General features: G+C 50.9%; 2 protein-coding genes across 2 annotated transcripts in view; both read right to left on the bottom strand.

The window, feature by feature from the left end:
* LOC311121135 (muscarinic acetylcholine receptor M3-like) overlaps positions 1 to 667 on the bottom strand; it is a gene marked incomplete at both ends in the record, with an annotated part of 3,584 nt that extends 2,917 nt beyond the window's left edge. Inside the window, one exon of the mRNA XM_084195660.1 lies at positions 663 to 667. Within this exon, the coding sequence (XP_084051786.1) occupies positions 663 to 667 (5 nt within the window). The remainder of the gene's footprint in view (positions 1 to 662) is intronic.
* The window catches only part of LOC311121138 (formin-2-like), a gene marked incomplete at both ends in the record, with an annotated part of 282,930 nt that overhangs the window by 170,354 nt on the left and 85,712 nt on the right, over positions 1 to 26,864 (bottom strand). The gene's annotated exons all lie outside the window — the stretch shown is intronic.

Here is a 26,864-nt window from a genome sequence, read left to right as displayed (position 1 = left end):
AGCAGATCTACTGGCAATACCTCTACTGGGATAACTACAGCAGATCTACTGGCAATACCTCTACTGGGATAACTACAGCACATCTACTGGCAATACCTCTACTGGCAATACCTCTACTGGGATAACTACAGCAGATCTACTGGCAATACCTCTACTGGGATAACTACAGCAGATCTACTGGCAATACCTCTACTGGAGCTGCTCAATCAAACAGTCTTACTGTTCCACACAGACCCAGTCTAATAATAATAATAATAATAATAATAATAATAATAATAATAATATGCCATTTAGCAGACGCTTTTATCCAAAGCGACTTACAGTCATGCGTGCATAATTTGTTTTTGTGTATGGGTGGTCCCGGGGATCGAACCCACTACCCTGGCGTTACAAGCGCCGTGCTCTACCAGCTGAGCTACACAGACCCAGTCTCACTGTTCCACACAGACGGACCCAGTCTCACTGTTCCACACAGACAGACCCAGTCTTCCTGTTCCACACAGACAGACCCAGTCTCACTGTTCCACACAGACAGACGGACACAGGGTAGTTGTAAAGATCTCATTCAACTTCCGGAATCCCAAATCAAGTATTTTACTGAAATAACTGAGGGGGAGAAGAGAAACTAAGCAAATCATATTTTATGAACTGGTCACAACTACGTCATAAATGGTATTTTTAGGTTTGTGGTTTGTAAAGAATGAATGGTGATGTTTTGGAAACAAACCACCAGTTCACATTTTGGCATGAGACAACAAGCATATCACATTTCTGAAACTCAGATGACATCACAAAGTAGGTCTGTTCTGATAACCAGATTTCTGGGAAACATGAAGTACAAACCAAACGTCTGGAAAATGCTTCATGTGGATCTAACAACTCCACATTAGATCATTAGTTTGCGAGTTTATAATAATAATAATAATAATAATAATAATAATAATATGCCATTTAGCAGACGCTTTTATCCAAAGCAACTTACAGTCATGTGTGCATAAATTTTTACGTATGGGTGGTCCCGGGGATCGAACCCACTACCCTGGCGTTACAAGCGCCATGCTCTACCAATTGAGCTACAGAGGACCACATATCCATAGGTTGATCGTCGGCTTTTGAAACATCTAATCACGACTGTGAAGCTTGACCTGTGATAGTGTGATTCTTTGTTGAAAATAAAAAAATAATGAGTCAGAAATCCTTTAAAACTCTGTACATGATGACTTGGACTCTAGCGGTGGAGGTGGAGGGTGGAGGGGCGGATGGAGGGGAGGGTGGAGGTGGAGGGCGGATGGAGGGGAGGGTGGAGGTGGATGGCGGATGGAGGGGAGGGTGGAGGTGGAGGGTGGAGAGGCGGATGGAGGGGAGGGTGGATGGAGGGGAGGGTGGATGGAGGGGAGGGTGGATGGAGGAGAGGCGGATGGAGGTGGAGGGTGGAGAGGCGGATGGAGGGGAGGGTGGAGGGAGGGGAGGGTGGAGGGAGGAGGTGGATGGAGGGGAGGGTGGAGGTGGATGGTGGAGGGGAGATTCCTGCTTTTTTTTTGCTCCGCTTAACCATCAGGGCTTATTGGGAGGAATGTTGCTGTATATTTTATGCTGGTGCCAAAATAATCTGTAGTACATTTCCATCTAATCAATGTGTTTATACGATCTGTTAGTCTCAGACATATGGTCTGGTTCCTGGAGATGTGGCTCAGACATATGGTCTGGTTCCTGGAGATGTGGCTCAGGCAGAGGGATTAGGCTATTCCTTTGGAACCACACAACAGTCTGTTGGCCGTTCGTCTGTCTGTTGGCCGTACGTCTGTCTGTTGGCCGTTCGTCTGTCTGTTGGCCGTTCGTCTGTCTGTTGGCCGTTCGTCTGTCTGTTGGCCGTTCGTCTGTCTGTTGGCCGTTCGTCTGTCTGTTGGCCGTTCGTCTGTCTGTTGGCCGTTCGTCTGTCTGTTGGCCGTTCGTCTGTCTGTTGGCCGTTCGTCTGTCTGTTGGCCGTTCGTCTGTCTGTTCGTTCGGTGCTGAAGACACTAAATAAAACTAATGATTTGAACAACAATGGGAAGATAGTGTGGTTGAAGATAAAACAAATTCAACAATAGCCAGGATTCGATCTTGTACCTATGCGGTCTGATCGCAAATCCCCATCCCTACCTGCTGAGCTAACGTTGAGGTGCTATAAACTGGAAAAAATATAACTAAATTAGTAAATAAAGGTGTATAGTAGAGGTCAGTCTTTGAAAGCAACTTTGCATCAAAGAAAGAAGAAATCATTGGGATAGTTTGAAAAACCACATCAAACGAAGCTTGCGGACGTCATTGATCACGTGGTAATGTTACTTTGAAACTATCCATCTGTGCCTTGAAACGAACAACATAGATTTGATTAACAAAAAAACATTTACAAAAAGACAGTGGCTCCACTGCATGATTTAGGATGTTAATGAAAAATATAGCCTATGCTTATCGAAACTCATCATTTAAATGTTAGAAATACAATGTAGCCAGTGTTGCAAAGGTGAAATATCTAATATATCAAAAGTTTGGACACACCTACTCATTCAAGGGTTTTTATTTTTACTATTTTCTACATTGTAGAATAATAGTGAAGACATCAAAACTATTAAATAACACATATGGAATCATGTAGTAACCAAAAAAGTGTTAAACAAATCAAAATATATTTGAGATTCTTCAAATAGCCACCCTTTGCCTTGATGACAGCTTTGCACACTCTTGACATTCTCTCAACCAGCTTCATGAGGTAGTCACCTGGAATGCATTTCAATTAACAGGTGAGCCTTCTTAAAAGTTAATTTGTGGAATTTCTTTCCTTCTTAATGCGTTTGAGCCAATCAGTTGTGTTGTGACAAGGTAGAGGGGTATACATAAGATAGCCCTATTCGGTAAAAGACCAAGTCCATATTATAGCAAGAACAGCTCAAATAAGCAAAGAGAAACGACAGTCCATCATTACTTTAAGACATGGTCAGTCAATATGGAACATTTCAAGAACTTTGTACGTATCTTCAAGTGCAGTCGCAAAAACCTTCAAGCGCTATGATGAAACTGGCTCTCATGAGGACCGCCACAGGAATGGAAGACCCAGAGATACCTCTGCTGCAGAGGTTAAGTTCATTAGAGTTACCAGCCTCAGAAATTGCAGGCCAAATAAATGCTTCACAGAGTTCAAGTAACAGACACATCTCAACATCAACTGTTCAGAGGGGACCGTGTGAATCAGGCCTTCATGGTCGATTCACACAGCTACACCACTACTAAAGGACACCAATAAGAGACCTGCGTGGGCCAAGAAACATGAGCACTTCAATCTTTTGTCTTGCCCATTCACCCTCTGAATGGCACATACACAATCCATGTCTTAACTGTCTCAAGGCTTAAAAAGTATTATTTCACCGGTCTCCTCCCCTTCATCTACACTGATGGAAATGGATTTAACAAGTGACATCAATAATGGATGATAGCTTTCACCTGGTCAGTCTATGTCATGGAAAAGAGCAAGTGTTCCTAATGTTTTGTACACCCAGCGTATGTATGTATATATGTATACTACCGTTGAAAGGTTTGGGGTCACTTAGATGTTTCCTTGTTTTTCATGAAAACATACATGAAATGAGTTTGAATAGTAAATATAGCAAAATGAATAGGGAATGTAGTAATTGACAAAGGTTAGTAATAATGATTTTTAATTGAAATAATAATTGTGTCCTTCAAAATTTGCTTTCGTCAAAGAATCCTCCATTTGCAGCAATTACAGCCTTGCAGACCTTTGGCATTTTAGTTGTCAATTTGTTGAGGTAATCTGAAGAGATTTCACCCCGTGCTTCCTGAAGCACCTCCCACAAGTTGGATTGGCTTGATGGGCACTTCTTACGTACCATACGGTCAATCTGCTCAATAGGGTTGAGATCCGGTGACTGTGCTGGCCACTCCATTATAGACAGAATACCAGCTGACTGCTTCTTCCCTAAATAGTTATTGCATAGTTTGGAGCTGTGCTTTGGGTCACTGTCCTGTTGTAGGAGGAAATTGGCTCCAATCAAGTGCCGTCCACAGGGTATGGCATGGATCAAGTGCCGTCCACAGGGTATGGCATGGCGTTGCAAAATGGAGCGATAGCCTTCCTTCTTCAAGATCCCTTTTACCCTGTACAAATCTCCCACTTTACCACCACCAAAGCACCCCCAGACCATCATATTGTCTCCACCATGCTTGACAGATGGCATCAAGCACTCCTCCAGCATCTTTTCATTTGGTCTGCGTCTCACAAATGTTCTTCTTTGTGATCCGAACACCTCAAACTTCGATTTGTCTGTCCATAACACTTTTTTCAAAATCTTTCTCGTCCAGTGTCTGTGTTCTTTTGCCCATCTTAATCTTTTCTTTTTATTGGCCAGTCTGAGATATGGCTTTTTCTTTGCAACTCTGCCTAGAAGGTCAGCATCCCGGAGTCGCCTCTTCACTGTTGACGTTGAGACTGGTGTTTTGCGGGTACTATTTAATGAAGCTGCCAGTTGAGGACCTGTGAGGCATCTGTTTCTCAAACTGTAATTGTCCTCTTGCTCAGTTATGCACCGGGGCCTCCCACTCCTCTTTCCATTCTGGTTAGAGCCAGTTTGCGCTGTTCTGTGAAGGGAGTAGTACACAGCGTTGTACGAGATCTTCAGTTTCTTGGCAATTTCTCGCATGGAATAGCCTTCATTTCTCAGAACAAGAATAGACTGACGAGTTTCAGAAGAAAGTTATTTGTTTCTGGCCATTTTTAGCCTGTAATCGAACCCACAATTGCTGATGCTCCAGATACTCAACTAGCCTCAAGAAGGCCAGTTTTATTGCTTCTTTAAATCAGCACAACAGTTTTCAGCTGTGCTAACATAATAGCAAAATGGTTTTCTAATGATCAATTAGCCTTTTAAAATGATAAACTTGGATTAGCAAACACAACGTGCCATTGGAACACAGGACTGATGGTTGCTGATAATGGGCCTCTGTACGCCTATGTAGATATTCCATAAAAAATCTGCAGTTTCCAGCTCCAATAGCCATTTACAACATTAACAATGTCTACACTGTATTTCTGATCAATTTGATGTTATTTTAACGGACAAAAAAAGTGATTTTCTTTCGAAAACAAGGACATTTCTAAGTGACTCCAAACTGTTGAACTGTAATGTATGCATGTATGCATGCTTGACTGGAGTTGGAGTTGGTCCCCCCTTTGCTGCTATAACAGCCTCCACTCTTCTGGGAAGGCTTTCCACTAGATGTTGGAACATTGCTGCGGGGACTTGCTTCCATTCAGCCACAAGAGCATTAGTGAGGTCGGGGCACTGATGTTGGGCAATTAGGCCTGGCTCGCAGTCGGCTTTTCAAATTCATCCCAAAGGTGTTAGATGGGGTTGAGGTCAGGGCTCTGTGCATGCCAGTCAAGTTCTTCCACACCGATCTCGACAAACCATTTCTGTATGGACCTCGCTTTGTGCACGGGGGCATTCTCATGCTGAAACAGAAAAGCGCATTCCCCAAACTGTTGCCACAAAGTTGGAAGCACAGAATCGTCTAGAATGTCATTGTATGCTGTAGCGTTAAGATTTCCCTTCACTGGAACTAAGAAGCCTGAACCATGAAAAACAGCCCCAGACCATTATTCCTCCTCCACCAAACTTTACAGTTGGCACTATGCATTGGGGCAGGTAGCGTTCTCCTGGCATCCGCCAAACCCAGATTTGTCCGTCGTACTGCCAGATGGTGAAGCGTGATTCATTGCTCCAGTCCAATGGCAGCAAGCTTTACACAACTCCAGCCGACGCTTGGCATTGCGCATGGTGATCTTAGGCTTGTGTGCGGCTGCTCGGCCATGGATACCCATTTCATGAAGCTCCCGACGTACAGTTCTTGTGCTGATGTTGCTTCCAGAGGCAGTTTGGAACTTGGGAGAGAGTGTTACAACCGAGAACAGATAGATTTGAACAAACTACGTGCATCAGCACTCGGCGGTCCTGTTCTGTGAGCTTGTGTGGCCTACCACTTCGCGGCTGAGCCGTTGTTGTTTCTAGATGTTTCCACTTCACATTAACAGCAATTACAGTTGACCGGGGCAGCTCTAGCAGGGCAGAAATTTGACTAACTGACTTGTTGGAAAGGTGGCATCCTATGACGGTGCCACGTTGAAAGTCACTGAGCTCTTCAGTAAGGCCATTCTACCGCCAATGTTTGTCTATGGAGATTGCATGGCTGTGTGCTTGATTTTACACATCTGTCAGCAACGGGTGGCTGGAATAGCTGAATTATTAATTTCTTTCTTTTTACTTTTTGGATGATGTGTGTATTCTTTTGTATTGCTGTACTGTTGGAGCTAGAAACACAAGCATTTAGTTAGGTAAAAAAAACTAATCAGTTTATAATGCTGTAGCATGTAGGAGCCATCACCAAATCAGTTCATAATGCTGTAGCATGTAGGAACCATCACCACATCAGTTTATAATGCTGTAGCATGTAGGAGCCATCACCAAATCAGTTCATAATGCTGTAGCATGTAGGAGCCATCACCACATCAGTTTATAATGCTGTAGCATGTAGGAGCCATCACCAAATCAGTTTATAATGCTGTAGCATGTAGGAGCCATCACCACATCAGTTCATAATGCTGTAGCATGTAGGAGCCATCACCAAATCAGTTTATAATGCTGTAGCATGTAGGAGCCATCACCACATCAGTTCATAATGCTGTAGCATGTAGGAGCCATCACCAAATCAGTTTATAATGCTGTAGCATGTAGGAGCCATCATCAAATCAGTTTATAATGCTGTAGCATGTAGGAGCCATCACCAAATCAGTTTATAATGCTGTAGCATGTAGGAGCCATCACCAAATCAGTTTATAATGCTGTAGCATGTAGGAGCCATCACCAAATCAGTTCATGATGCTGTAGCATGTAGGAGCCATCACCAAATCAGTTCATAATGCTGTAGCATGTAGGAGCCATCACCAAATCAGTTTATAATGCTGTAGCATATAGGAGCCATCACCAAATCAGTTTATAATGCTGTAGCATGTAGGAGCCATCACCAAATCAGTTTATAATGCTGTAGCATGTAGGAGCCATCACCAAATCAGTTTATAATGCTGTAGCATGTAGGAGCCATCACCAAATCAGTTTATAATGCTGTAGCATGTAGGAGCCATCACCAAATCAGTTTATAATGCTGTAGCATGTAGGAGCCATCACCAAATCAGTTTATAATGCTGTAGCATGTAGGAGCCATCACCAAATCAGTTTATAATGCTGTAGCATGTAGGAGCCATCACCAAATCAGTTTATAATGCTGTAGCATGTAGGAGCCATCACCAAATCAGTTCATAATGCTGTAGCATGTAGGAGCCATCACCAAATCAGTTCATAATGCTGTAGCATGTAGGAGCCATCACCAAATCAGTTTATAATGCTGTAGCATGTAGGAGCCATCACCAAATCAGTTTATAATGCTGTAGCATGTAGGAGCCATCACCAAATCAGTTTATAATGCTGTAGCATGTAGGAGCCATCACCAAATCAGTTCATAATGCTGTAGCATGTAGGAGCCATCACCAAATCAGTTCATAATGCTGTAGCATGTAGGAGCCATCGCCACATCAGTTTATAATGCTGTAGCATGTAGGAGCCATCACCACATCAGTTCATAATGCTGTAGCATGTAGGAGCCATCACCAAATCAGTTTATAATGCTGTAGCATGTAGGAGCCATCACCAAATCAGTTCATAATGCTGTAGCATGTAGGAGCCATCGCCACATCAGTTTATAATGCTGTAGCATGTAGGAGCCATCACCACATCAGTTCATAATGCTGTAGCATGAGGGAGCCATCACCAAATCACCAGATAACAGAGCACGAGGACAGAAAGGAAATGTGGTCACTGCTTCCAGAAAGCCAGGGGAACTTTGACTTCAAAACACGTCTGCTTCGAAACAATGACAGTAACCCAAACAACCAACAACTAAAAGGTCAGTAAACAACAGGGAAACAAGACAACTCTCTCGTTGACGCAAAAAAATACCATTATGAAAAGTGAAGGAAATGCCTTATTTAAATAATAAAAATAGATCAGCCAATCCATTCACCGGCCTCTCCCTCTAAATCTTACAGTATGTCAAGGGGGGTCGTATTCCACCAAAGGGGGTCGTATTCCACAAAGGGGGGTAGTATTCCACCAAAGGGGGGTCGTATTCCACCAAAGGGGGGTCGTATTCCACCAAAGGTCAGGGTGTAAAACAAGGCTACAGTACAGACTGCTACTGGTCAGCAGGGGATCTACAGTACAGACTGCTACTGGTCAGCAGGGGATCTACAGTACAGACTGCTACTGGTCAGCAGGGGATCTACAGTACAGACTGCTACTGGTCAGCAGGGGATCTACAGTACAGACTGCTACTGGTCAGCAGGGGATCTACAGTACAGACTGCTACTGGTCAGCAGGGGATCTACAGTACAGACTGCTACTGGTCAGCAGGGGATCTACAGTACAGACTGCTACTGGTCAGCAGGGGATCTACAGTACAGACTGCTACTGGTCAGCAGGGGATCTACAGTACATGGACCAGACTGCTACTGAGGTCTGGTCAGCAGGGGATCTACAGTACATGGACCAGACTGTTACTGAGGTCTGGTCAGCAGGGGATCTACAGTACATGGACCAGACTGCTACTGAGGCCTGGTCAGCAGGGGATCTACAGTACAGACTGCTACTGGTCAGCAGGGGATCTACAGTACAGACTGCTACTGGTCAGCAGGGGATCTACAGTACAGACTGCTACTGGTCAGCAGGGGATCTACAGTACAGACTGCTACTGAGGCCTGGTCAGCAGGGGATCTACAGTACAGACTGCTACTGAGGCCTGGTCAGCAGGGGATCTACAGTACAGACTGCTACTGGTCAGCAGGGGATCTACAGTACAGACTGCTACTGGTCAGCAGGGGATCTACAGTACAGACTGCTACTGAGGCCTGGTCAGCAGGGGATGTACAGTACAGACTGCTACTGAGGCCTGGTCAGCAGGGGATCTACAGTACATGGACCAGACTGCTACTGAGGCCTGGTCAGCAGGGGATCTACAGTACAGACTGCTACTGAGGCCTGGTCAGCAGGGGATCTACAGTACAGACTGCTACTGAGGTCTGGTCAGCAGGGGATCTACAGTACAGACTGCTACTGAGGCCTGGTCAGCAGGGGATCTACAGTACAGACTGCTACTGGTCAGCAGGGGATCTACAGTACAGACTGCTACTGGTCAGCAGGGGATCTACAGTACAGACTGCTACTGGTCAGCAGGGGATCTACAGTACAGACTGCTACTGAGGCCTGGTCAGCAGGGGATCTACAGTACAGACTGCTACTGGTCAGCAGGGGATCTACAGTACAGACTGGTACTGGTCAGCAGGGGATCTACAGTACAGACTGCTACTGAGGTCTGGTCAGCAGGGGATCTACAGTACAGACTGCTACTGAGGCCTGGTCAGCAGGGGATCTACAGTACAGACTGCTACTGGTCAGCAGGGGATCTACAGTACATGGACCAGACTGCTACTGGTCAGCAGGGGATCTACAGTACAGACTGCTACTGGTCAGCAGGGGATCTACAGTACAGACTGCTACTGGTCAGCAGGGGATCTACAGTACAGACTGCTACTGGTCAGCAGGGGATCTACAGTACAGACTGCTACTGGTCAGCAGGGGATCTACAGTACAGACTGCTACTGGTCAGCAGGGGATCTACAGTACAGACTGCTACTGGTCAGCAGGGGATCTACAGTACAGACTGCTACTGGTCAGCAGGGGATCTACAGTACAGACTGCTACTGGTCAGCAGGGGATCTACAGTACAGACTGCTACTGGTCAGCAGGGGATCTACAGTACAGACTGCTACTGGTCAGCAGGGGATCTACAGTACAGACTGCTACTGAGGCCTGGTCAGCAGGGGATCTACAGTACAGACTGCTACTGAGGTCTGGTCAGCAGGGGATCTACAGTACAGACTGCTACTGAGGCCTGGTCAGCAGGGGATCTACAGTACAGACTGCTACTGAGGTCTGGTCAGCAGGGGATCTACAGTACAGACTGCTACTGAGGTCTGGTCAGCAGGGGATCTACAGTACATGGACCAGACTGCTACTGAGGCCTGGTCAGCAGGGGATCTACAGTACAGACTGCTACTGAGGTCTGGTCAGCAGGGAATCTAGAGTACATGGACCAGACTGCTACTGAGGTCTGGTCAGCAGGGGATCTACAGTACAGACTGCTACTGAGGTCTGGTCAGCAGGGGATCTACAGTACATGGACCAGACTGCTACTGAGGCCTGGTCAGCAGGGGATCTACAGTACAGACTGCTACTGAGGTCTGGTCAGCAGGGAATCTAGAGTACATGGACCAGACTGCTACTGAGGTCTGGTCAGCAGGGGATCTACAGTACAGACTGCTACTGAGGTCTGGTCAGCAGGGGATCTACAGTACAGACTGTTACTGAGGCCTGGTCAGCAGGGGATCTACAGTACAGACTGTTACTGAGGCCTGGTCAGCAGGGGATCTACAGTACAGACTGCTACTGAGGTCTGGTCAGCAGGGGATCTACAGTACATGGACCAGACTGCTACTGAGGTCTGGTCAGCAGGGGATCTACAGTACATGGACCAGACTGCTACTGAGGCCTGGTCAGCAGGGGATCTACAGTACATGGACCAGACTGCTACTGAGGTCTGGTCAGCAGGGGATCTACAGTACATGGACCAGACTGCTACTGAGGTCTGGTCAGCAGGGGATCTACAGTACATGGACCAGACTGCTACTGAGGTCTGGTCAGCAGGGGATCTACAGTACATGGAACAGACTGCTACTGAGGTCTGGTCAGCAGGGGATCTACAGTACAGACTGCTACTGAGGCCTGGTCAGCAGGGGATCTACAGTACATGGACCAGACTGTTACTGAGGCCTGGTCAGCAGGGGATCTACAGTACAGACTGCTACTGAGGCCTGGTCAGCAGGGGATCTACAGTACAGACTGCTACTGAGGTCTGGTCAGCAGGGGATCTACAGTACATGGAACAGACTGTTACTGAGGCCTGGTCAGCAGGGGATCTACAGTACAGACTGCTACTGAGGCCTGGTCAGCAGGGGATCTACAGTACATGGAACAGACTGCTACTGAGGTCTGGTCAGCAGGGGATCTACAGTACATGGAACAGACTGTTACTGAGATCTGGTCAGCAGGGGATCTACAGTACAGACTGCTACTGAGGTCTGGTCAGCAGGGGATCTACAGTACATGGACAAGACTGCTACTGAGGCCTGGTCATTAGGGGATCTACAGTACAGACTGCTACTGAGGTCTGGTCAGCAGGGGATCTACAATACAGACTGCTACTGAGGTCTGGTCAGCAGGGAATCTAGAGTACATGGACCAGACTGCTACTGAGGTCTGGTCAGCAGGGGATCTACAGTACAGACTGCTACTGAGGTCTGGTCAGCAGGGGATCTACAGTACATGGACCAGACTGCTACTGAGGTCTGGTCAGCAGGGGATCTACAGTACATGGACCAGACTGCTACTGAGGTCTGGTCAGCAGGGGATCTACAGTACATGGACCAGACTGCTACTGAGGTCTGGTCAGCAGGGGATCTACAGTACATGGACCAGACTGCTACTGAGGTCTGGTCAGCAGGGGATCTACAGTACAGACTGCTACTGAGGTCTGGTCAGCAGGGGATCTACAGTACAGACTGCTACTGAGGTCTGGTCAGCAGGGGATCTACAGTACAGACTGCTACTGAGGTCTGGTCAGCAGGGGATCTACAATACAGACTGCTACTGAGGTCTGGTCAGCAGGGAATCTAGAGTACATGGACCAGACTGCTACTGAGGTCTGGTCAGCAGGGGATCTACAGTACAGACTGCTACTGAGGTCTGGTCAGCAGGGGATCTACAGTACAGACTGCTACTGAGGCCTGGTCAGCAGGGGATCTACAGTACAGACTGCTACTGAGGTCTGGTCAGCAGGGGATCTACAGTACAGACTGCTACTGAGGTCTGGTCAGCAGGGGATCTACAGTACATGGACCAGACTGCTACTGAGGCCTGGTCAGCAGGGGATCTACAGTACAGACTGCTACTGAGGTCTGGTCAGCAGGGAATCTAGAGTACATGGACCAGACTGCTACTGAGGTCTGGTCAGCAGGGGATCTACAGTACAGACTGCTACTGAGGTCTGGTCAGCAGGGGATCTACAGTACATGGACCAGACTGCTACTGAGGCCTGGTCAGCAGGGGATCTACAGTACAGACTGCTACTGAGGTCTGGTCAGCAGGGAATCTAGAGTACATGGACCAGACTGCTACTGAGGTCTGGTCAGCAGGGGATCTACAGTACAGACTGCTACTGAGGTCTGGTCAGCAGGGGATCTACAGTACAGACTGTTACTGAGGCCTGGTCAGCAGGGGATCTACAGTACAGACTGTTACTGAGGCCTGGTCAGCAGGGGATCTACAGTACAGACTGCTACTGAGGTCTGGTCAGCAGGGGATCTACAGTACATGGACCAGACTGCTACTGAGGTCTGGTCAGCAGGGGATCTACAGTACATGGACCAGACTGCTACTGAGGCCTGGTCAGCAGGGGATCTACAGTACATGGACCAGACTGCTACTGAGGTCTGGTCAGCAGGGGATCTACAGTACATGGACCAGACTGCTACTGAGGTCTGGTCAGCAGGGGATCTACAGTACATGGACCAGACTGCTACTGAGGTCTGGTCAGCAGGGGATCTACAGTACATGGAACAGACTGCTACTGAGGTCTGGTCAGCAGGGGATCTACAGTACAGACTGCTACTGAGGCCTGGTCAGCAGGGGATCTACAGTACATGGACCAGACTGTTACTGAGGCCTGGTCAGCAGGGGATCTACAGTACAGACTGCTACTGAGGCCTGGTCAGCAGGGGATCTACAGTACAGACTGCTACTGAGGTCTGGTCAGCAGGGGATCTACAGTACATGGAACAGACTGTTACTGAGGCCTGGTCAGCAGGGGATCTACAGTACAGACTGCTACTGAGGCCTGGTCAGCAGGGGATCTACAGTACATGGAACAGACTGCTACTGAGGTCTGGTCAGCAGGGGATCTACAGTACATGGAACAGACTGTTACTGAGATCTGGTCAGCAGGGGATCTACAGTACAGACTGCTACTGAGGTCTGGTCAGCAGGGGATCTACAGTACATGGACAAGACTGCTACTGAGGCCTGGTCATTAGGGGATCTACAGTACAGACTGCTACTGAGGTCTGGTCAGCAGGGGATCTACAATACAGACTGCTACTGAGGTCTGGTCAGCAGGGAATCTAGAGTACATGGACCAGACTGCTACTGAGGTCTGGTCAGCAGGGGATCTACAGTACAGACTGCTACTGAGGTCTGGTCAGCAGGGGATCTACAGTACATGGACCAGACTGCTACTGAGGTCTGGTCAGCAGGGGATCTACAGTACATGGACCAGACTGCTACTGAGGTCTGGTCAGCAGGGGATCTACAGTACATGGACCAGACTGCTACTGAGGTCTGGTCAGCAGGGGATCTACAGTACATGGACCAGACTGCTACTGAGGTCTGGTCAGCAGGGGATCTACAGTACAGACTGCTACTGAGGTCTGGTCAGCAGGGGATCTACAGTACAGACTGCTACTGAGGTCTGGTCAGCAGGGGATCTACAGTACAGACTGCTACTGAGGTCTGGTCAGCAGGGGATCTACAATACAGACTGCTACTGAGGTCTGGTCAGCAGGGAATCTAGAGTACATGGACCAGACTGCTACTGAGGTCTGGTCAGCAGGGGATCTACAGTACATGGACCAGACTGCTACTGAGGTCTGGTCAGCAGGGGATCTACAGTACATGGACCAGACTGTTACTGAAGCCTGGTCAGCAGGGGATCTACAGTACAGACTGCTACTGAGGCCTGGTCAGCAGGGGATCTACAGTACAGACTGCTACTGAGGTCTGGTCAGCAGGGGATCTAGAGTACATGGACCAGACTGCTACTGAGGTCTGGTCAGCAGGGGATCTACAGTACAGACTGCTACTGAGGTCTGGTCAGCAGGGGATCTACAGTACAGACTGCTACTGAGGTCTGGTCAGCAGGGGATCTAGAGTACATGCACCAGACTGCTACTGAGGTCTGGTCAGCAGGGGATCTACAGTACATGGACCAGACTGTTACTGAGGCCTGGTCAGCAGGGGATCTACAGTACATGGACCAGACTGCTACTGAGGCCTGGTCAGCAGGGGATCTACAGTACAGACTGCTACTGAGGTCTGGTCAGCAGGGGATCTAGAGTACATGCACCAGACTGCTACTGAGGTCTGGTCAGCAGGGGATCTACAGTACATGGACCAGACTGTTACTGAGGCCTGGTCAGCAGGGGATCTACAGTACATGGACCAGACTGCTACTGAGGCCTGGTCAGCAGGGGATCTACAGTACAGACTGTTACTGAGGCCTGGTCAGCAGGGGATCTACAGTACATGGACCAGACTGCTACTGAGGCCTGGTCAGCAGGGGATCTACAGTACATGGACCAGACTGCTACTGAGGCCTGGTCAGCAGGGGATCTACAGTACATGGACCAGACTGCTACTGAGGCCTGGTCAGCAGGGGATCTACAGTACATGGACCAGACTGCTACTGAGGCCTGGTCAGCAGGGGATCTACAGTACAGACTGCTACTGAGGTCTGGTCAGCAGGGGATCTACAGTACAGACTGCTACTGAGGCCTGGTCAGCAGGGGATCTACAGTACAGACTGCTACTGAGGTCTGGTCAGCAGGGGATCTACAGTACATGGACCACACTGCTACTGAGGTCTGGTCAGCAGGGGATCTACAGTACATGGACCAGACTGCTACAGAGGCCTGGTCAGCAGGGGATCTACAGTACAGACTGCTACTGAGGCCTGGTCAGCAGGGGATCTACAGTACATGGACCAGACTGCTACTGAGGCCTGGTCAGCAGGGGATCTACAGTACAGACTGCTACTGAGGTCTGGTCAGCAGGGGATCTACAGTACATGGACCAGACTGTTACTGAGGCCTGGTCAGCAGGGGATCTACAGTACATGGACCAGACTGCTACTGAGGTCTGGTCAGCAGGGGATCTACAGTACATGGACCAGACTGCTACTGAGGTCTGGTCAGCAGGGGATCTACAATACATGGACCAGACTGCTACTGAGGTCTGGTCAGCAGGGGATCTACAGTACATGGACCAGACTGCTACTGAGGTCTGGTCAGCAGGGGATCTACAGTACATGGAACAGACTGCTACTGAGGTCTGGTCAGCAGGGGATCTACAGTACAGACTGTTACTGAGGCCTGGTCAGCAGGGGATCTACAGTACAGACTGCTACTGAGGTCTGGTCAGCAGGGGATCTACAGTACAGACTGCTACTGAGGCCTGGTCAGCAGGGGATCTACAGTACAGACTGCTACTGAGGCCTGGTCAGCAGGGGATCTACAGTACATGGACAAGACTGCTACTGAGGCCTGGTCATTAGGGGATCTACAGTACAGACTGCTACTGAGGTCTGGTCAGCAGGGGATCTACAATACAGACTGCTACTGAGGTCTGGTCAGCAGGGAATCTAGAGTACATGGACCAGACTGCTACTGAGGTCTGGTCAGCAGGGGATCTACAGTACAGACTGCTACTGAGGTCTGGTCAGCAGGGGATCTACAGTACATGGACCAGACTGTTACTGAGGCCTGGTCAGCAGGGGATCTACAGTACATGGACCAGACTGCTACTGAGGTCTGGTCAGCAGGGGATCTACAGTACATGGACCAGACTGCTACTGAGGCCTGGTCAGCAGGGGATCTACAGTACATGGACCAGACTGCTACTGAGGCCTGGTCAGCAGGGGATCTACAATACAGACTGCTACTGAGGCCTGGTCAGCAGGGGATCTACAGTACAGACTGCTACTGAGGTCTGGTCAGCAGGGGATCTACAGTACAGACTGCTACTGAGGCCTGGTCAGCAGGGGATCTACAGTACATGGACCAGACTGCTACTGAGGCCTGGTCAGCAGGGGATCTACAATACAGACTGCTACTGAGGCCTGGTCAGCAGGGGATCTACAGTACAGACTGCTACTGAGGTCTGGTCAGCAGGGGATCTACAGTACATGGACCAGACTGCTACTGAGGTCTGGTCAGCAGGGGATCTACAGTACATGGACCAGACTGCTACTGAGGCCTGGTCAGCAGGGGATCTACAGTACAGACTGCTACTGAGGTCTGGTCAGCAGGGGATCTACAGTACAGACTGCTACTGAGGCCTGGTCAGCAGGGGATCTACAGTACATGGACCAGACTGCTACTGAGGTCTGGTCAGCAGGGGATCTACAGTACAGACTGCTACTGAGGCCTGGTCAGCAGGGGATCTACAGTACAGACTGCTACTGAGGTCTGGTCAGCAGGGGATCTACAGTACAGACTGCTACTGAGGTCTGGTCAGCAGGGGATCTACAGTACAGACTGCTACTGAGGTCTGGTCAGCAGGGGATCTACAGTACAGACTGCTACTGAGGCCTTGTCAGCAGGGGATCTACAGTACAGACTGCTACTGAGGCCTGGTCAGCAGGGGATCTACAGTACAGACTGCTACTGAGGTCTGGTCAGCAGGGGATCTACAGTACATGGACCAGACTGCTACTGAGGCCTGGTCAGCAGGGGATCTACAGTACATGGACCAGACTGCTACTGAGGCCTGGTCAGCAGGGGATCTACAGTACAGACTGCTACTGAGGTCTGGTCAGCAGGGGATCTACAGTACATGGACCACACTGCTACTGAGGTCTGGTCAGCAGGGGATCTACAGTACAGACTGCTTCTGAGGTCTGGTCAGCAGGGGATCTACAGTACAGACTGCTACTGAGGTCTGTTCAGCAGGGGATCTACAGTACAGACTGCTACTGAGGTCTGGTCAGCAGGGGATCTACAGTACATGGACCAGACTGCTACTGAGGTCTGGTCAGCAGGGGATCTACAGTACATGGACCAGACTGCTACTGAGGTCTGGTCAGCAGGGGATCTACAGTACAGACTGCTACTGAGGTCTGGTCAGCAGGGGATCTACAGTACATGGACCAGACTGCTACTGAGGCCTGGTCAGCAGGGGATCTACAGTACAGACTGCTACTGAGGCCTGGTCAGCAGGGGATCTACAGTACAGACTGCTACTGAGGCCTGGTCAGCAGGGGATCTACACTACAGACTGCTACTGAGGTCTGGTCAGCAGGGGATCTACAATACAGACTGTTACTGAGGCCTGGTCAGCAGGGGATCTACAGTACAGACTGCTACTGAGGCCTGGTCAGCAGGGGATCTACAGTACATGGACCAGACTGCTACTGAGGTCTGGTCAGCAGGGGATCTACAGTACATGGACCAGACTGCTACTGAGGCCTGGTCAGCAGGGGATCTACAGTACATGGACCAGACTGCTACTGAGGTCTGGTCAGCAGGGGATCTACAGTACATGGACCAGACTGCTACTGAGGTCTGGTCAGCAGGGGATCTACAGTACAGACTGCTACTGGTCAGCAGGGGATCTACAGTACAGACTGCTACTGAGGTCTGGTCAGCAGGGGATCTACAGTACAGACTGCTACTGAGGTCTGGTCAGCAGGGGATCTACAGTACAGACTGCTACTGAGGTCTGGTCAGCAGGGGATCTACAGTACAGACTGCTACTGAGGCCTGGTCAGCAGGGGATCTACAGTACATGGACCAGACTGCTACTGAGGCCTAATCAGCAGGGGATCTACAGTACATGGACCACACTGCTACTGAGGCCTGGTCAGCAGGGGATCTACAGTACATGGACCAGACTGCTACTGAGGCCTAATCAGCAGGGGATCTACAGTACATGGACCAGACTGCTACTGAGGCCTGGTCAGCAGGGGATCTACAGTACAGACTGCTACTGAGGCCTGGTCAGCAGGGGATCTACAGTACATGGACCAGACTGCTACTGAGGCCTGGTCAGCAGGGGATCTACAGTACATGGACCAGACTGCTACTGAGGCCTGGTCAGCAGGGGATCTACAGTACAGACTGCTACTGAGGTCTGGTCAGCAGGGGATCTACAGTACAGACTGTTACTGAGGCCTGGTCAGCAGGGGATCTACAGTACAGACTGTTACTGAGGCCTGGTCAGCAGGGGATCTACAGTACATGGACCAGACTGCTACTGAGGCCTGGTCAGCAGGGGATCTACAGTACATGGACCAGACTGCTACTGAGGCCTGGTCAGCAGGGGATCTACAGTACATGGACCAGACTGCTACTGAGGCCTGGTCAGCAGGGGATCTACAGTACATGGACCAGACTGCTACTGAGGCCTGGTCAGCAGGGGATCTACAGTACAGACTGCTACTGAGGTCTGGTCAGCAGGGGATCTACAGTACAGACTGCTACTGAGGCCTGGTCAGCAGGGGATCTACAGTACAGACTGCTACTGAGGTCTGGTCAGCAGGGGATCTACAGTACATGGACCACACTGCTACTGAGGTCTGGTCAGCAGGGGATCTACAGTACATGGACCAGACTGCTACAGAGGCCTGGTCAGCAGGGGATCTACAGTACAGACTGCTACTGAGGCCTGGTCAGCAGGGGATCTACAGTACATGGACCAGACTGCTACTGAGGCCTGGTCAGCAGGGGATCTACAGTACAGACTGCTACTGAGGTCTGGTCAGCAGGGGATCTACAGTACATGGACCAGACTGTTACTGAGGCCTGGTCAGCAGGGGATCTACAGTACATGGACCAGACTGCTACTGAGGTCTGGTCAGCAGGGGATCTACAGTACATGGACCAGACTGCTACTGAGGTCTGGTCAGCAGGGGATCTACAATACATGGACCAGACTGCTACTGAGGTCTGGTCAGCAGGGGATCTACAGTACATGGACCAGACTGCTACTGAGGTCTGGTCAGCAGGGGATCTACAGTACATGGAACAGACTGCTACTGAGGTCTGGTCAGCAGGGGATCTACAGTACAGACTGTTACTGAGGCCTGGTCAGCAGGGGATCTACAGTACAGACTGCTACTGAGGTCTGGTCAGCAGGGGATCTACAGTACAGACTGCTACTGAGGCCTGGTCAGCAGGGGATCTACAGTACAGACTGCTACTGAGGCCTGGTCAGCAGGGGATCTACAGTACATGGACAAGACTGCTACTGAGGCCTGGTCATTAGGGGATCTACAGTACAGACTGCTACTGAGGTCTGGTCAGCAGGGGATCTACAATACAGACTGCTACTGAGGTCTGGTCAGCAGGGAATCTAGAGTACATGGACCAGACTGCTACTGAGGTCTGGTCAGCAGGGGATCTACAGTACAGACTGCTACTGAGGTCTGGTCAGCAGGGGATCTACAGTACATGGACCAGACTGTTACTGAGGCCTGGTCAGCAGGGGATCTACAGTACATGGACCAGACTGCTACTGAGGTCTGGTCAGCAGGGGATCTACAGTACATGGACCAGACTGCTACTGAGGCCTGGTCAGCAGGGGATCTACAGTACATGGACCAGACTGCTACTGAGGCCTGGTCAGCAGGGGATCTACAATACAGACTGCTACTGAGGCCTGGTCAGCAGGGGATCTACAGTACAGACTGCTACTGAGGTCTGGTCAGCAGGGGATCTACAGTACAGACTGCTACTGAGGCCTGGTCAGCAGGGGATCTACAGTACATGGACCAGACTGCTACTGAGGCCTGGTCAGCAGGGGATCTACAATACAGACTGCTACTGAGGCCTGGTCAGCAGGGGATCTACAGTACAGACTGCTACTGAGGTCTGGTCAGCAGGGGATCTACAGTACATGGACCAGAAGCTACTGAGGTCTGGTCAGCAGGGGATCTACAGTACATGGACCAGACTGCTACTGAGGCCTGGTCAGCAGGGGATCTACAGTACAGACTGCTACTGAGGTCTGGTCAGCAGGGGATCTACAGTACAGACTGCTACTGAGGCCTGGTCAGCAGGGGATCTACAGTACATGGACCAGACTGCTACTGAGGTCTGGTCAGCAGGGGATCTACAGTACAGACTGCTACTGAGGCCTGGTCAGCAGGGGATCTACAGTACAGACTGCTACTGAGGTCTGGTCAGCAGGGGATCTACAGTACAGACTGCTACTGAGGTCTGGTCAGCAGGGGATCTACAGTACAGACTGCTACTGAGGTCTGGTCAGCAGGGGATCTACAGTACAGACTGCTACTGAGGCCTGGTCAGCAGGGGATCTACAGTACAGACTGCTACTGAGGCCTGGTCAGCAGGGGATCTACAGTACAGACTGCTACTGAGGTCTGGTCAGCAGGGGATCTACAGTACATGGACCAGACTGCTACTGAGGCCTGGTCAGCAGGGGATCTACAGTACATGGACCAGACTGCTACTGAGGCCTGGTCAGCAGGGGATCTACAGTACAGACTGCTACTGAGGTCTGGTCAGCAGGGGATCTACAGTACATGGACCACACTGCTACTGAGGTCTGGTCAGCAGGGGATCTACAGTACAGACTGCTTCTGAGGTCTGGTCAGCAGGGGATCTACAGTACAGACTGCTACTGAGGTCTGTTCAGCAGGGGATCTACAGTACAGACTGCTACTGAGGTCTGGTCAGCAGGGGATCTACAGTACATGGACCAGACTGCTACTGAGGTCTGGTCAGCAGGGGATCTACAGTACAGACTGCTACTGAGGTCTGGTCAGCAGGGGATCTACAGTACATGGACCAGACTGCTACTGAGGCCTGGTCAGCAGGGGATCTACAGTACAGACTGCTACTGAGGCCTGGTCAGCAGGGGATCTACAGTACAGACTGCTACTGAGGCCTGGTCAGCAGGGGATCTACACTACAGACTGCTACTGAGGTCTGGTCAGCAGGGGATCTACAATACAGACTGTTACTGAGGCCTGGTCAGCAGGGGATCTACAGTACAGACTGCTACTGAGGCCTGGTCAGCAGGGGATCTACAGTACATGGACCAGACTGCTACTGAGGTCTGGTCAGCAGGGGATCTACAGTACATGGACCAGACTGCTACTGAGGCCTGGTCAGCAGGGGATCTACAGTACATGGACCAGACTGCTACTGAGGTCTGGTCAGCAGGGGATCTACAGTACATGGACCAGACTGCTACTGAGGTCTGGTCAGCAGGGGATCTACAGTACAGACTGCTACTGGTCAGCAGGGGATCTACAGTACAGACTGCTACTGAGGTCTGGTCAGCAGGGGATCTACAGTACAGACTGCTACTGAGGTCTGGTCAGCAGGGGATCTACAGTACAGACTGCTACTGAGGTCTGGTCAGCAGGGGATCTACAGTACAGACTGCTACTGAGGCCTGGTCAGCAGGGGATCTACAGTACATGGACCAGACTGCTACTGAGGTCTGGTCAGCAGGGGATCTACAGTACATGGACCAGACTGCTACTGAGGCCTGGTCAGCAGGGGATCTACAGTACATGGACCAGACTGCTACTGAGGTCTGGTCAGCAGGGGATCTACAGTACATGGACCAGACTGCTACTGAGGTCTGGTCAGCAGGGGATCTACAGTACAGACTGCTACTGGTCAGCAGGGGATCTACAGTACAGACTGCTACTGAGGTCTGGTCAGCAGGGGATCTACAGTACAGACTGCTACTGAGGTCTGGTCAGCAGGGGATCTACAGTACAGACTGCTACTGAGGTCTGGTCAGCAGGGGATCTACAGTACAGACTGCTACTGAGGCCTGGTCAGCAGGGGATCTACAGTACATGGACCAGACTGCTACTGAGGCCTAATCAGCAGGGGATCTACAGTACATGGACCACACTGCTACTGAGGCCTGGTCAGCAGGGGATCTACAGTACATGGACCAGACTGCTACTGAGGCCTAATCAGCAGGGGATCTACAGTACATGGACCAGACTGCTACTGAGGCCTGGTCAGCAGGGGATCTACAGTACAGACTGCTACTGAGGCCTGGTCAGCAGGGGATCTACAGTACATGGACCAGACTGCTACTGAGGTCTGGTCAGCAGGGGATCTACAGTACAGACTGCTACTGGTCAGCAGGGGATCTACAGTACAGACTGTTACTGAGGTCTGGTCAGCAGGGGATCTACAGTACATGGACCAGACTGTTACTGAGGCCTGGTCAGCAGGGGATCTACAGTACAGACTGCTACTGAGGTCTGGTCAGCAGGGGATCTACAGTACAGACTGCTACTGAGGTCTGGTCAGCAGGGGATCTACAGTACAGACTGCTACTGAGGCCTGGTCAGCAGGGGATCTACACTACAGACTGCTACTGAGGTCTGGTCAGCAGGGGATCTACAGTACAGACTGTTACTGAGGCCTGGTCAGCAGGGGATCTACAGTACAGACTGCTACTGAGGCCTGGTCAGCAGGGGATCTACAGTACAGACTGTTACTGAGGTCTGGTCAGCAGGGGATCTACAGTACATGGACCAGACTGTTACTGAGGCCTGGTCAGCAGGGGATCTACAGTACATGGACCAGACTGCTACTGAGGCCTGGTCAGCAGGGGATCTACAGTACATGGACCAGACTGCTACTGAGGCCTGGTCAGCAGGGGATCTACAGTACAGACTGCTACTGAGGTCTGGTCAGCAGGGGATCTACAGTACAGACTGCTACTGAGGCCTGGTCAGCAGGGGATCTACAGTACATGGACCAGACTGCTACTGAGGCCTGGTCAGCAGGGGATCTACAGTACATGGACCAGACTGCTACTGAGGCCTGGTCAGCAGGGGATCTACAGTACATGGACCAGACTGCTACTGAGGCCTGGTCAGCAGGGGATCTACAGTACAGACTGCTACTGGTCAGCAGGGGATCTACAGTACAGACTGCTACTGAGGTCTGGTAAGCAGGGGATCTACAGTACATGGACCAGACTGCTACTGAGGCCTGGTCAGCAGGGGATCTACAGTACATGGACCAGACTGCTACTGAGGCCTGGTCAGCAGGGGATCTACAGTACATGGACCAGACTGCTACTGAGGTCTGGTCAGCAGGGGATCTACAGTACATGGACCAGACTGTTACTGAGGCCTGGTCAGCAGGGGATCTACAGTACAGACTGCTACTGAGGCCTGGTCAGCAGGGGATCTACAGTACATGGACCAGACTGCTACTGAGGCCTGGTCAGCAGGGGATCTACAGTACATGGACCAGACTGTTACTGAGGCCTGGTCAGCAGGGGATCTACAGTACAGACTCCTACTGAGGCCTGGTCAGCAGGGGATCTACAGTACAGACTGCTACTGAGGTCTGGTCAGCAGGGGATCTACAGTACAGACTGCTACTGAGGTCTGGTCAGCAGGGGATCTACAGTACAGACTGCTACTGAGGCCTGGTCAGCAGGGGATCTACACTACAGACTGCTACTGAGGTCTGGTCAGCAGGGGATCTACAGTACAGACTGTTACTGAGGCCTGGTCAGCAGGGGATCTACAGTACAGACTGCTACTGAGGCCTGGTCAGCAGGGGATCTACAGTACATGGACCAGACTGTTACTGAGGCCTGGTCAGCAGGGGATCTACAGTACATGGACCAGACTGTTACTGAGGCCTGGTCAGCAGGGGATCTACAGTACATGGACCAGACTGCTACTGAGGTCTGGTCAGCAGGGGATCTACAGTACATGGACCAGACTGCTACTGAGGCCTGGTCAGCAGGGGATCTACAGTACATGGACCAGACTGCTACTGAGGTCTGGTCAGCAGGGGATCTACAGTACATGGACCAGACTGCTACTGAGGCCTGGTCAGCAGGGGCTCTACAGTACAGACTGCTACTGAGGTCTGGTCAGCAGGGGATCTACAGTACATGGACCAGACTGCTACTGAGGCCTGGTCAGCAGGGGATCTACAGTACATGGACCAGACTGCTACTGAGGCCTGGTCAGCAGGGGATCTACACTACAGACTGCTACTGAGGTCTGGTCAGCAGGGGATCTACAGTACAGACTGTTACTGAGGCCTGGTCAGCAGGGGATCTACAGTACAGACTGCTACTGAGGCCTGGTCAGCAGGGGATCTACAGTACATGGACCAGACTGCTACTGAGGCCTGGTCAGCAGGGGATCTACAGTACATGGACCAGACTGCTACTGAGGCCTGGTCAGCAGGGGATCTACAGTACAGACTGCTACTGGTCAGCAGGGGATCTACAGTACAGACTGCTACTGAGGTCTGGTAAGCAGGGGATCTACAGTACATGGACCAGACTGCTACTGAGGCCTGGTCAGCAGGGGATCTACAGTACATGGACCAGACTGCTACTGAGGCCTGGTCAGCAGGGGATCTACAGTACAGACTGCTACTGAGGCCTGGTCAGCAGGGGATCTACAGTACATGGACCAGACTGCTACTGAGGCCTGGTCAGCAGGGGATCTACAGTACATGGACCAGACTGCTACTGAGGCCTGGTCAGCAGGGGATCTACAGTACATGGACCAGACTGCTACTGAGGCCTGGTCAGCAGGGGATCTACAGTACAGACTCCTACTGAGGCCTGGTCAGCAGGGGATCTACAGTACAGACTGCTACTGAGGTCTGGTCAGCAGGGGATCTACAGTACAGACTGCTACTGAGGTCTGGTCAGCAGGGGATCTACAGTATAGACTGCTACTGAGGCCTGGTCAGCAGGGGATCTACACTACAGACTGCTACTGAGGTCTGGTCAGCAGGGGATCTACAGTACAGACTGTTACTGAGGCCTGGTCAGCAGGGGATCTACAGTACAGACTGCTACTGAGGCCTGGTCAGCAGGGGATCTACAGTACATGGACCAGACTGCTACTGAGGCCTGGTCAGCAGGGGATCTACAGTACATGGACCAGACTGCTACTGAGGCCTGGTCAGCAGGGGATCTACAGTACAGACTGCTACTGAGGTCTGGTCAGCAGGGGATCTACAGTACAGACTGCTACTGAGGCCTGGTCAGCAGGGGATCTACAGTACATGGACCAGACTGCTACTGAGGCCTGGTCAGCAGGGGATCTACAGTACATGGACCAGACTGCTACTGAGGCCTGGTCAGCAGGGGATCTACAGTACATGGACCAGACTGCTACTGAGGCCTGGTCAGCAGGGGATCTACAGTACAGACTGCTACTGGTCAGCAGGGGATCTACAGTACAGACTGCTACTGAGGTCTGGTAAGCAGGGGATCTACAGTACATGGACCAGACTGCTACTGAGGCCTGGTCAGCAGGGGATCTACAGTACATGGACCAGACTGCTACTGAGGCCTGGTCAGCAGGGGATCTATAGTACATGGACCAGACTGCTACTGAGGCCTGGTCAGCAGGGGATCTACAGTACAGACTGCTACTGAGGCCTGGTCAGCAGGGGATCTACAGTACATGGACCAGACTGCTACTGAGGCCTGGTCAGCAGGGGATCTACAGTACATGGACCAGACTGCTACTGAGGTCTGGTCAGCAGGGGATCTACAGTACATGGACCAGACTGCTACTGAGGTCTGGTCAGCAGGGGATCTACAGTACAGACTGCTACTGAGGCCTGGTCAGCAGGAGATCTACAGTACATGGACAAGACTGCTACTGAGGCCTGGTCATTAGGGGATCTACAGTACAGACTGCTACTGAGGTCTGGTCAGCAGGGGATCTACAGTACAGACTGCTACTGAGGCCTGGTCAGCAGGGGATCTACAGTACATGGACAAGACTGCTACTGAGGCCTGGTCATTAGGGGATCTACAGTACAGACTGCTACTGAGGTCTGGTCAGCAGGGGATCTACAATACAGACTGCTACTGAGGTCTGGTCAGCAGGGAATCTAGAGTACATGGACCAGACTGCTACTGAGGTCTGGTCAGCAGGGGATCTACAGTACAGACTGCTACTGAGGTCTGGTCAGCAGGGGATCTACAGTACATGGACCAGACTGTTACTGAGGCCTGGTCAGCAGGGGATCTACAGTACATGGACCAGACTGCTACTGAGGTCTGGTCAGCAGGGGATCTACAGTACATGGACCAGACTGCTACTGAGGCCTGGTCAGCAGGGGATCTACAGTACATGGACCAGACTGCTACTGAGGCCTGGTCAGCAGGGGATCTACAATACAGACTGCTACTGAGGCCTGGTCAGCAGGGGATCTACAGTACAGACTGCTACTGAGGTCTGGTCAGCAGGGGATCTACAGTACAGACTGCTACTGAGGCCTGGTCAGCAGGGGATCTACAGTACATGGACCAGACTGCTACTGAGGCCTGGTCAGCAGGGGATCTACAATACAGACTGCTACTGAGGCCTGGTCAGCAGGGGATCTACAGTACAGACTGCTACTGAGGTCTGGTCAGCAGGGGATCTACAGTACATGGACCAGACTGCTACTGAGGTCTGGTCAGCAGGGGATCTACAGTACATGGACCAGACTGCTACTGAGGCCTGGTCAGCAGGGGATCTACAGTACAGACTGCTACTGAGGTCTGGTCAGCAGGGGATCTACAGTACAGACTGCTACTGAGGCCTGGTCAGCAGGGGATCTACAGTACATGGACCAGACTGCTACTGAGGTCTGGTCAGCAGGGGATCTACAGTACAGACTGCTACTGAGGCCTGGTCAGCAGGGGATCTACAGTACAGACTGCTACTGAGGTCTGGTCAGCAGGGGATCTACAGTACAGACTGCTACTGAGGTCTGGTCAGCAGGGGATCTACAGTACAGACTGCTACTGAGGTCTGGTCAGCAG

Source organism: Coregonus lavaretus (genome assembly GCF_964263955.1).
Source record: "Coregonus lavaretus genome assembly, contig: HAP1_SCAFFOLD_235, whole genome shotgun sequence".
Taxonomy (NCBI): Eukaryota; Metazoa; Chordata; class Actinopteri; order Salmoniformes; family Salmonidae; genus Coregonus; species Coregonus lavaretus.
The sequence above is the reverse complement of the archived record's forward strand: the minus strand, read 5'-3'. Positions and strand labels throughout refer to the sequence as shown.